The 13050-nt window shown below is 44.4% G+C and overlaps 1 protein-coding gene across 6 annotated transcripts in view; it reads right to left on the minus strand.

The window, feature by feature from the left end:
* Positions 1 to 13050, minus strand: part of LOC110515366 (85/88 kDa calcium-independent phospholipase A2) — a 48418-nt gene that overhangs the window by 3368 nt on the left and 32000 nt on the right. For 2 of the 6 annotated variants that reach the window (XM_036940129.1, XM_036940128.1), the window contains 12 exons: positions 8857 to 9039; positions 7645 to 7753; positions 5912 to 6034; positions 4686 to 4776; positions 3809 to 3972; positions 3386 to 3536; positions 2565 to 2701; positions 2085 to 2162; positions 1675 to 1829; positions 1535 to 1586; positions 409 to 524; positions 83 to 156 (listed from right to left, as the gene is read on the minus strand). In XM_036940129.1, coding sequence (XP_036796024.1) covers positions 83 to 156; positions 409 to 524; positions 1535 to 1586; positions 1675 to 1829; positions 2085 to 2162; positions 2565 to 2701; positions 3386 to 3536; positions 3809 to 3972; positions 4686 to 4776; positions 5912 to 6034; positions 7645 to 7753; positions 8857 to 9039 — 1433 coding nt within the window. The other 4 variants (XR_005035438.1, XM_036940132.1, XM_036940131.1 and 1 more) reach the window with 4 other exon arrangements.

Raw genomic sequence — 13050 nt, forward strand, 5'->3', positions numbered from 1 at the left:
GACAGTATCAGTATGATGAGGTTAGTGTCAGACTGACCTGTGGTAGACAGTATCAGTATGATGAGGTTAGTGTCAGACTGACCTGTGGTAGACAGTATCAGTCATCTCACACCAGGACCGGGCCCTGTCCACAGCACAACCATCAGAGTCTGTACACTGACAGACAGGAGGGAGAGAGAGAGACAGAGGAGATCAGTGTGTTGCAGATGAGTAATAACACAGGGACCTCTTCAAACAGGGACTACTAGGACATTGGTTTCAGAGCGGAAATGTTGAATGAAAATGAAGATTTTTAAAATGTGAATTACTATCAGCTATTAGTGTCACCTACGATTCACTAATTCAAACATTTAACTATGCAGGATAAAGGGTCACTCAATAAATCAGCCAATCGTTAAACCAACTCACGCAGTCCACCAGCATCTTGCCCAGCTCCTTGGCGCCTACGAAGCTCTTGGCCAGTTCCAGAGGGTTGGAGGGTCTGAACACGTCTACAGAGTTCACCACTACCTGGGGAGGCTTACCTGTCCCAATATAATAATATACACATCAATATGATCTGTACATATTATATCAATATAAAGCTCTACCTGTCCCAATAAATATACACATCCATATGATCTCTACATATTATAATATACCAATATAAAGCTATACCTGTCCCAATAAATATACACATCCATATGATCTCTACATATTATAATATACTAATATAAAGCTCTACCTGTCCCAATATAATAATATACACATCCATATGATCTCTACATATTATAATATACCAATATAAAGCTCTACCTGTCCCAATAAATATACACATCCATATGATCTCTACATATTATAATATACCAATATAAAGCTCTACCTGTCCCAATAAATATACACATCCATATGATCTCTACATATTATAATATACCAATATAAAGCTCTTACCTGTCCCAATAAATATACACATCCATATGATCTCTACATATTATAATATACCTATATAAAGCTCTTACCTGTCCTAATAAATATACATATGATCTCTACATATTATAATATACTAATATAAAGCTCTACCTGTCCCAATATAATAATATACACATCCATATGATCTCTACATATTATAATATACCAATATAAAGCTCTTACCTGTCCCAATAAATATACACATCCATATGATCTCTACATATTATAATATACCAATATAAAGCTCTTACCTGTCCCAATAAATATACACATCCATATGATCTCTACATATTATAATATACCAATATAAAGCTCTTACCTGTCCCAATAAATATACATATGATCTCCACATATTATAATATACCAATATAAAGCTCTTACCTGTCCCAATAAATATACATATGATCTCTACATATTATAATATACCAATATAAAGCTCTTACCTGTCCCAATATAATAATATACACATCCATATGATCTCTACATATTATAATATACCAATATAAAGCTCTACCTGTCCCAGTATAATAATATACACATCAATATGATCTCTACATATTATAATATACCAATATAAAGCTCTTACCTGTCCCTAAAGAAACCACCACACCTAGACGCTGCACCTCCAGGCCACGCCCCTACATTCAAATTAAACAGAGAGAGAGATGTTAAACAGACAAGTCAGTACAAAAGGAACATTTCAGATGAAACGTCTTAGAGTCACACCTCTGCTTTCAGGGATTTGTTGTATTGGTGGATCTCAGTCATGGCATCCAGTGTCGGGTTATTGGCCAGCAACCCTCCGTCCAGAAACCGCCCCATTGGTCGGAAGTAGGTGGGGGCGGCGCCACTGGAACGGGCGGCTCTCCACACAACCTGCTCTGATAGGCCAAGAGGATTGGGGCTAAGCATCAAGTCAACCAATCAATCAGACAAAATCATGATCGATGATGAAAAAAGTTCAAGTGAAATTGGTGAGGTGTGAGAGCAGATTCACCAAGCATCTTCACTGTGACCTTTTCACCTCTACTCAGAGAGAACAGGCATCACACACACACACACAGATCAAAAACACAGACAGACCAAACACACATAGAGCCATAACACACATAGAGCCATAACACACACACACACACCTTGGTCGGTCACCTTCCTACGTTTTTTATCAGGTTCCCGAGTGTATCCAACTATCAACACATCCTCATCCTCCCATCCTGAAACAACAACACACACACTCATACCACCACCAGATGGAAACACAGCTGGCCCTGACACACACATTCCAAACAACACCGACACTCAGACCACAGGGTGATCATTATCAATCAAATGTATTTATAAAGCCCTTTCTACATCAGCTGATGTCACAATGTGTTTATACAGAAACCCAGACTAAATCCACAAACAGCAAGATGCAGATGTAGAAGCACGGTGGCTAGGAAAAACTCCCTAGAAAGGCAGGAACCTAGGAAGAGACCTAGAGAGGACCCAGACTCTGAGGGGTCAGTCCTCTTCTGGCTGTGCCGGTTGCAGATTATAACAGTACATGGCCATTATCACTTCACACACACTGAGGTAGAACACAAACACAACCTGCCCCCCCCCCACTCTGTTACCTTGTGGTATGGTGAGGGGAAGGAAGGTGGCTGTGCCAGCGTAGGGGCGTTCTCTGGGCAGGGAGGGGGGGTCATAGTTCCTAAAGAGATGGAGCTCTCCTGGATGTCTGTCTGCCAGCACACTGGTTACCATCACCCTGTGGAGAGAGACAGAGAAAAACACATACAGAGACAGATAAAAACACATACAGAGAGACAGAGAAACACACACACACACATACAGAGAGACAGAGAAACACACAGAGAGACAGAAAAACACACACACACAGAGAGAGAAACACACACACAGAGAGACAGAAAAACACACACACACAGAGAGAGAAACACACACAAAGAGAGAAAAACACACACACAGAGACAGAGAAACACACACACACAGAGACAGAGAAACACACACACACAGAGACAGAGAAACACACACACACAGAGAAACACACACACAGAGACAGAGAAACACACACACAGAGACAGAGAAACACACACACAGAGACAGAGAAACACACACACAGAGACAGAGAAACACACACACAGAGACAGAGAAACACACACACAGAGACAGAGAAACACACACACAGAGACAGAGAAACACACACACAGAGACAGAGAAACACACACAGAGACAGAGAAACACACACACAGAGAAACACACACACAGAGAAACACACACAGAGACAATAGAGAGACAAAGGAAACCTCAGGATGAGAGAAAAGCTACATTCAGAGACAATGAAAATACAATTGAAACTAATGAAATAGTGTTAGTATTACAGCAGCCCCCTGAATTGACCAATCAGACAAAGCCAGAGTGTTGCCATGGTTACCTGGGGTGCCGTACGTCTGTCATCATGGTGTTCTCGCCGAACTCTTTCTTCAGGAAGTCCTCCAGAGGGGCCGACTCGTAGGGTCGCGACCCCTTGAACACCTGCTCCTTCATACGGAAGTAGAGGCATCGCAGATACTCCATATCCTTACCTGTGGGGGGAGAGAGAGAAGAGAGAGAGGAGATTTACTCCATATCCGTACCTGGAAAGGTACGACAGCATCTCACAAACAAACACCTTCAATGTGGAAAGGGTCTACGGTTCAAGGCTGCTCTTTAAGAAGTTAGGGACAACTTTGTATGAAAAAAAAAACACTCCTTTAAAACTATTGAGGACCACATCAACTATATAAAACACATACATAACACCATATGAGTTTCTCTGCACACAGACACTCATAATACACACGCAGTAACATCTCACCATGGACGATAGCCAGGGCCAGTATGCCCCCTGTGCTGGTCCCAGAAACCCAGTCAAAGAGTTCCTTGATGGGCCTGCCTGCCTCTTTCTCCAGGGAGATTAACAACTGGATCAGAACCAAGCCTTTAATGCCCCCTCCATCCAGACACAGCAGTCGGTCTATCCTAGAGGAGGAGAGGGGGCCATTAGTGACTCTTACACAGCAGTCTGTCTATCCTAGGAGGAGAGAGGAGACCATTACACAGAAGTCTGTCTATCCTAGAGGAGAGAGGAGGCCATTAGAGTGACTCTTACACAGCAGTCCGTCTATCCTAGAGGAGGAGAGGAGACCATTACACAGCAGTCTGTCTATCCTAGAGGAGGAGACCATTAGAGTGACTCTTACACAGCAGTCTGTCTATCCTAGAGGAGGAGAGGGGGCCATTAGTGACTCTTACACAGCAGTCTGTCTATCCTAGAGGAGGAGAGGAGACCATTACACAGCAGTCTGTCTATCCTAGAGGAGGAGAGGAGACCATTACACAGCAGTCTGTCTATCCGAGAGGAGACCATTACACAGCAGTCTGTCTATCCTAGAGGAGACCATTACACAGCAGTCTGTCTATCCTAGAGGAGACCATTTGAGTGACTCTTACACAGCAGTCTGTCTATCCTAGAGGAGACCATTAGAGTGACTCTTACACAGCAGGAGAAAGAGGAACAAGCCATTCAGACAATATATAAGTCATTTGTCTATATTGTACACTTGACTATTCATTCAAACTGGTGTTGTAATTAATCAACCAACCAAAGAATCACACAGATCAGCAGTACGTTGAATTAAGAAAAACAACTGATACATTTCTAAATAACCAAAATAAAATACACAGAAACGTACTTCCTGCTTCCTGTTTTGAACCCGTCCACTTCCTCCCGGACGCGACTCATCGCACCCACCGCCGCCGCAACGTGCATGATGTCCTCGAACCCTGTCGGCCAATCACAGACAAGGACCCAGGTCTAATCAACCAATAGGAGCGCAGAGTGGAATGGAAGAGAGGGACAGAGAGAGGGGGATGAGCCTGGGGGGAAAAGGAGTGAGAGAAGTGGGAAGAGAAGAGAGGGGAGAAGTAACAGCATAACTCAAAATGCAGGGAGAGAACAGAGGGATGAATACAAACATGGAGCGATAGCAGAGGGAAGGATGAATTAAAAACAAAGCAGATGAATGTTTGAAGGGACTGATGAAGTAAGGGAGGAAAAAGGAAAAAGTGAGAAAAAGAGCAAAAAGTCTTGAAAAGGGGAAGACCATAAGGTAAGGAGGATCACGATGCCGGAGAGAGGAGAGAGGAGAGGAGAGAGGAGGGGAGAGAGAGAGAGGAGAGGAGAGAGAGAGGAGAGGAGTATCACGATGCAGGAGAGAGGAGACTTCAGTAACAAAAAGAGAGAAAACAAAAAGAGGGGATGAAAGAAAGGATAAAACACCATCAGATAAAGGAGGGGTCATAGAAGAGGGAGGGAGGGAGGTTCTGGGGTATTGGGGTCAGAGAAGAGAGAGGGAGGGTGGTTCTGGGGTATTGGGGTTGGGGATCAGAGAAGAGAGAGGGAGGGTGGTTCTGGGGTATGGGGGTTGGGGGTCAGAGAAGAGAGAAGGAGGGTGGTTCTGGGGTATTGGGGTTGGGGTTCAGAGAAGAGAGAGGGAGGTTCTGGGGTATTGGGGTTGGGGTTCAGAGAAGAGAGAGGGAGGTTCTGGGGTATTGGGGTTGGGGTTCAGAGAAGAGAGAGGGAGGGAGGTTCTGGGCTATTGGGGTTGGGGGTCAGAGAAGAGAGAGGGAGGTTCTGGGGTATGGGGGTTGGGGTCAGAGAAGAGAGAGGGAGGTTCTGGGGTATGGGGGTGGGGGTCAGCGGGTGAAAGATTAAATGGTATCAGGGCCTGTATTCATAAAGCATCTCAGAGTAGGAGTGCTGATCTACGATCAGATCCCCTCTATCAAACTCATTATGATCAGAACGGCAAAAACTGATCCTAGCACTCCTACTCTGAAATGCTTGATACATACTGTATGTCCCCAGGAGGAGAAGGGTCAGAGAGACATTTGGGGATTGAGGATGGGGGGGCTTTACCTATGCCTGGTGACGAAGCAACCTTCTTGGGGGGAGGATGGGAGTTGAGGGGGGAGGAGGGTGGGGCGCACCGCTGTACCCCTACACTACACAGCATGTCCAGTAGCACCTTTCTGTTGGAGCCTTCAGTCAATCAACACACCAAGCCACAGGGTTAGAGACATGCACACACAATGACAGGCAGGAAGGAGAGAGAGGAGAGAGAAGAGAGGAGAGAGGAGAGAGAAGAGGGGAGAGGGGAGAAAGAGAGGGGGAGTGAAGAGATAGAGTGAGAGAAAGAGGTAGATAGGTGGAGGTTGAGAGAGAGAGAACAAGAGAGTGAAAGAGTAGGGGAGAGTGGGAAGAGAAGAGAGCAAAATGTTCAATTTCACAAACCGTCAGTTACAGAGAAAGACAGTTGGAGAGACAGAGGAGTGGTCAAACAGATCATACAGACATTCACACTGACACACAAACAATCACACATGCAGATTTGAACACGCATAGTTTCCATAGAAAGACATATGTAACATGTATTCTTTTGTATTGAGACATTATCAATCAATAAAAACTATATAAATGTATAACCATGGAAACCACAACAGAGGGGTTGATTGACATGGACAATAACTTTAAAAAATACAGAAATTAACACCAGGCGACAGGTTTGATAGGACGTAGCTAACTTTCAATATGACCTGCTTGCTAAAATCCCTGCTTGCTCACGTTAGTTAGCTTGTTTTTCAATTCTGACTTGCAAGCTAACGTCAGCTAGCTAGCATTCTGACTTGCAAGCTAACGTCAGCTAGCTAGCATTCGAGGGCGGACTGTTCTCATGAACGGTTATTGTGTAATGTAAAAATAAATGAAGGATCCAACTATGTTGTTAATTTGTCTCATGTCTCACTACGGCAGTATGCTACGGATTGTCCGTGTGCTAGCTAAGAGCAACAAACCCACACAGGCTAAACGTGAAAGCATCCAGCACTGATTAGCTTTCATTAGCGATATTAATGCTATAAACCACTGATAATGTTCTGAAATAACATTATATATTTCTTTGATTGTATATACATAGTCTTAGCAAGCTCTTTGGTAGCAAGCTAATCTTTTTCAGCTATAATGTTCAGCTACCTCGCTAGCTTTACAAACGTTAGCTTAGCTAGCAACCCGTCTCAGGCTGCTGGCTTCCTAAGTGACAGTGGCTGACAAATCAAGTGTTGGTGGAAAAAACCCAGGAAATAGTCATTCCCAGAAAGTCCCCCGCAATTTGACCCACCCTCGAGCGAAAGGCCTATGATCATTTCAGCACATTTCAAACAGCTGATTAATCAATGTAATCGAGGCAAAGAGCAGAGTTCATGTGATCAATGAATACAATATACTGTAGTTAATGTTATATTAATGTTCACACAGCCTTAACACATACATGCTATATCATCCACAATAACACATGCTTTTGAATTCATTAACATCCACATCAACGTGAGATTGTTGTTGTGTTAGGATTCATTCATCTGCTGGCTTGTGACGTCACCGTTTTATAAAGGCACTTTCATTAATTCATCCACCCATTCATTCCTTCCTTCCCTTTGCTCACGCTATCCCTCTATCCACCTACTCTATTCCCTTCCCTCTTGACCCCTCCCCTCAATCCCTCTCACGTTTACTAGTGCGTGATGCTTTGAGTCCGGGTGTCTCACCCTCTCCCCCATCCTCCCTTTTCCCTCCCTCCTCTCTTTCTTCCCTCTCACCTTTACTAGTGCGTGCTGCTATCAACCCGGGAGTCTCTCCCAGGTCATTGTGTATCTCCACGTCGGCTCCAAACACGATCAGAGCCTTGATCAGTTCCATGTGGTCCATCTGTAAGTAGCGAAACAGCAGGGGTCAGAGAGTAAAGGTCAAGGAGGGGAAGGAGGGGTAAGAGAGAAAAACAAGGGGTCATGAACGGAAAGGGGACTATGTAGTGTCCAAATTCTAACCCTAGACCGTACCCCTAATCATTCCCATCTAACCCTAGACCGTACCCCTAATCATTCCCATCTAACCCTAGACCGTACCCCTAATCATTCCCGTCTAACCCTAGACCGTACCCCTAATCATTCCCATCTAACCCTAGACCGTACCCCTAATCATTCCCATCTAACCCTAGACCGTACCCCTAATCATTCCCATCTAACCCTAGACCGTAACCCTAATCATTCCCATCTAACCCTAGACCGGACCCCTAATCATTCCCATCTAACCCTAATCATTCCAGTCTAACCCTAGAGCATACCCCTAATCATTCCCATCTAACCCCTAATCATTTGTCATATTGTTGAGAGGATTCATATGTTAGAGATAAAGAGGAAGGTTACCGAAGCATTAAACTCCCACTGAGTGCAACAAACACACCCTCCCTAACTTCATAGCCAGGGCCTTGTTTCCTCTCTGTGTGACACACACACACCCTCCCTACCTTCATAGCCAGAGGCAGGGCCGTGTTTCCTCTCTGTGTGACACACACACACACACACACACACACACCACATACCTTCATAGCCAGAGGCAGGGCCGTGTTTCCTCTCTGTGTGTGACACACACACACACACACACACACACACACTCCCTACCTTCATAGCCAGGGCCGTGTTTCCTCTCTGTGTGACACACACACACACACCCTCCCTACCTTCATAGCCAGAGGCAGGGCCGTGTTTCCTCTCTGTGTGACACACACACACACCCACCCACACACACCCTCCCTTCCTTCATAGCCAGAGGCAGGGCCGTGTTTCCTCTCTGTGTGTGACACACACACACACAGACACCACACACACACCCTACCTTCATAGCCAGAGGCAGGGCCGTGTTTCCTCTCTGTGCGTGACACACACACACCCTCCCTACCTTCATAGCCAGAGGCAGGGCCGTGTTTGCTCTCTGTGTGTGACACACACACACCCCACACACACACCACATACCTTCATAGCCAGATGCAGGGCTGTGTTCCCATCCTGACCCTTGAGGTTGGGTTCCCCCCCGTGTGTGAGCAGCACCATGGAAGCATCGAAGCGCCCCCTCTTGGTCAGGACATGCAGTGCACTCTCCCCTGTCTTACTGAGGTAGTTCACCAAGCAACCTCGTTCCAGCAGCGTACGACACATCTAGAGGAGGGAGGGGAATGGGTAGAGAAAGGGGGGAGAAGTAGGGGGGGAGGGAGGGAGGGAGGGAAAGCATGATAGCCATGTTTAACACAGACTTGTAAATAATATCTGTTTGACCATAACCTGATACATAGAAACAAGTAGGTACTTCAGGTTTCAGTACGTTTAACTAGCAACAACATGTTGTCCCCTACAGAATGATACAGCGCCCCCTTTGGCCCACTCAGTGTCGTTTCGTCAAACGTTGGATCTCCACAGCGAGATGCATTCACCCCAGTATCCTGTTTCTCATGAGGAGAAGCATATACAGTACAAAGTGTCAGGACTGGAGCTCAACGGGACAGGAGAAATGCTCATTCAAACTTTCTCAGTTCAGCTGATTACTATATCGCCCCCTTCAGGCCAATCAGTGTCGTTTCGCAAATGCCGTATCTCCATGGCAAGACGCATCATTCACCAGAGTTTCATAAAAAAATGTCAACTAAATCAGGCGAGTGGTGTCTGAGATATGGCGTGTGACTAACGTACGTACCAGGGTTTCCGTTAGGAAAGAGACCCAGTAGGGCGTCCACCCACAATGCTCAGAGTGACAGAAATCACATCTAGATGAAGGTAATTGATCGTAACATAACGAGCAGCTCCTGTAATGAAGCAGCCAAAACAACGTCATGTAAAACACTAGGATGAGTTTCTAACATGACTAATGTGGCTTTGGCTTCTGGACAACGAAAGAACGTCGAAAACCAATACAACAGGAGAGAAACGCTAGTTTCAATGGGGAAGACTTTATAAAATAACTGCTTGTGCTTTTGTATGGTGGGATTTTGACTAGGCTACTTTGAAGCAAGGTAAGACATGCCTCATAATATGAAGTAAAACGTTCAGGTTTCAAACAACGAAGGATATGTTTTCAAAATGCATGCTGCCTCCAGCTCATTGTAAAGTGGAGGGTGACACGTTGATAGCCTCCCTACCGTTTCCTATGCACTGGATTGGCGATTGGGAGGTGCATTTCAATTACCAATTAAGATTTTAAAAATTGTAGCATTTCTTTTTACACAATTAGGCAAATTAAACTATAAACAGACAATTTGTCAGGCAAAACATTTATCGTTTTACATCGGCCAAATGTCGGTAAATGGAAACCATGGAAAACATGGTAAGCATGTTAGTAGGTACGAACGGACGGAAACAGATGCAAAGTTCCTCCGATATTATCATGGAGGGGCAATTCAAATATTTATCACAACTCATTTTGGGTGAAAAAGTGTAAGTGTAATTGTAAAGTGTTCCCCTCTACAGTCTTGTCATTGTAAAGTGTTCCCCTCTACAGTCTTGTCATTGTAAAGTGTTCCCCTCTACAGTCTTGTCATTGTAAAGTGTTCCCCTCTACAGTGTTGTCATTGTAAAGTGTTCCCCTCTACAGTCTTGTCATTGTAAAGTGTTCCCCTCCACCTCTACAGTCTTGTCATTGTAAAGTGTTCCCCTCTACAGTCTTGTCATTGTAAAGTGTTCCCCTCTACAGTCTTGTCATTGTAAAGTGTTCCCCTCTACCTCTACAGTCTTGTCATTGTAAAGTATTCCCCTCTACGGTCTACAGCAGGGGTGTCAAAGTCAAATGGACGGAGGGCCAAATAAAAAAATCAGCTACAAGACGAGGGCCGGACTGTTCGAATGTTCATTGAAAAATTTTTAAATGACGCATATAGTCTAGTGAACCTAATTGAACCTACTGAAAACCTAACAAATATATTACAATATGATCAGATAAATAAAGCAATATTTTCTTATGGCTCTGTCAGTAATCTTTAATTTTCAACAGACACAAAAGACAAATTTCCTTTATATAAATATCCCCATAACATGAACATTAAATGAAAGAAACCGGTATTCAAGGCACCATCAGTAGACTATATTTTCTATTTTAGCAAAAGTGGGCTAAATTTACTTCAAAGAAAAAACAATAATAGCAATTTTCTATCATCCACTCAACTGAAATATTTTTAAAATATAATTGGATTGAAATACAAAAAAATAAAGTGCAAAAATCTATTAATCAAAAACAACACTTTGTTTAAGGAGAAGTAACATGCAGTGAAAACAAATATTAAATTTTAACTTTTAAACTTGAACTGAGTAAAAACTCTAAATATGTGATTGCACAGTAATGTTCACTTGTTTGAGGTTGAGGGTGATACTTGGTGGTGTCCCATCTTTTCCACAAGTTCATCAATGTTCGGGGTAAGGCTCTGAGCTGAAGAAATCCTCAGAATTGAGTGGAGGTGTTCAGCAGTAAGTCGACTTCTGTGTGATGTTTTGTTCAGGTTCATCAAAGAAAACAGTTGTTCACACAGGTATGTGCTGCCAAACATAGACAACGTTTGAGCAGCCTGGATGCGCAGCTGGGGCATTGTGCCGGGGAGGAAACGGGCGAACTCCGCAGCATCCACTGCCGCATATTTTGCCCTCAGTGCATCATTGCATTGGAGGTCAATCAACTCCATTTGGAGGTTTGGTGGTGAGCTTTCCACGTCAACAGCAAATGGGTTACCGAGCAGTTCCAACCTGCTTTTTTGTGCTTCAAAGTCAGCAAATCGGCGTCGAAAGTCAGCGGCAAGCATACCTATTTTATCAGCCAACTGTGTGCTCGGGAACGCACTGGTAGAGAGCTTCTCTTTCATGGTCTGGCAGCTGGGAAAGTGGCTCAAATTTTCTTTCCGCATCTGCGTCTCCCACAGAGTCAGTTTGGTTTTAAATGCCTTCACTGTACTGTACATATCAGAGATGACACGATCCCGACCCTGCAGCTGCAAGTTTATTGCATTCAGATGACTCGTAATGTCACACAGAAAAGCCATTTCACACAGAAACATTTCGTCTCGGAGTTGTGTTGTGTCTTTCCCTTTGCTGTCCAAGAACAGACAAATCTCCTCACGAAGCTCGAAACATCTTTGAAGCACCTTTCCCTGGCTTAGCCATCGCACCTCTGTGTGATAAGGCAAATCACCATGCTCCGTTTCTAACTCCGTCAGAAATGCCTTGAACTGGCGGTGATTCAAACCTTTGGCTCTGATAAAGTTAACTGTGCGCGTGATGATGCTCATTACATGCTCCATTTTCAAGGCTTTACCGCACAACGCTTCCTGGTGTATGATACAATGATAAGCTGTCAGCTCACCTGTCGCGTTTTCCTCTTGCATCTTTTCCCGTATCTTCGCCACCAGTCCGCTCCTGTGTCCACACATCGCAGGTGCTCCGTCGGTTGTCAAACCCACAAGTTTTTCCCAAGGCAGCTCCATCTCATTTACACATCTTGACACCTCTTCATACAAATCATGCCCCGTAGTTGTGCCATGCATAGGACGTAAAGCCAAAAACTCCTCTGTCACGCTTAGGTTGGAGTCCACTCCGCGGATGAAAATTGACAACTGGGCAATGTCAGAAATGTCGGTGCTCTCATCCACAGCCAAGGAATATGCAATAAAATCTTTTCCCTTTTTCACAAGCTGCTCTTTTAGATTGATGGACAACTGGTCTACTCTCTCGGCAATGGTGTTTCTGCTCAGACTCACATTTAAAAAGAGTTGCCTTTTTTCTGGGCAAACTTCGTCACAAACTTTAATCATGCAGTTTTTGATGAAATCCCCCTCCGTAAATGGCCGGGCTGATTTAGCGATCTCTTCTGCCAAAATAAAACTGGCCTTGACAGCAGCCTGGCCTTGTGATTTGGCTTTTTTGAACAGAGCCTGTCGAGATTTGAGGCCTCGTTTTAATTCCTCTGCCTTTTGTAGCCTTTGTTCCATGTCCATATTCTTGTTTTTGTCCGCGTGTTTCGTTTCATAATGTCGTCTCAGATTATACTCTTTCAGTACCGCCACACTTTCTCCACACAGAAGACACACAGGTTTTCCAGCTACCTTTGTGAACATATACTCCGACTCCCACCTTGTTTGAAACCCCCGGTTCTCAGTATCCACCTTCCGTTTTGCCATTTTTGATGGGTATCTGAAA

This window comes from Oncorhynchus mykiss, chromosome 13 (assembly GCF_013265735.2).
Source record: "Oncorhynchus mykiss isolate Arlee chromosome 13, USDA_OmykA_1.1, whole genome shotgun sequence".
NCBI lineage: Eukaryota > Metazoa > Chordata > Actinopteri > Salmoniformes > Salmonidae > Oncorhynchus > Oncorhynchus mykiss.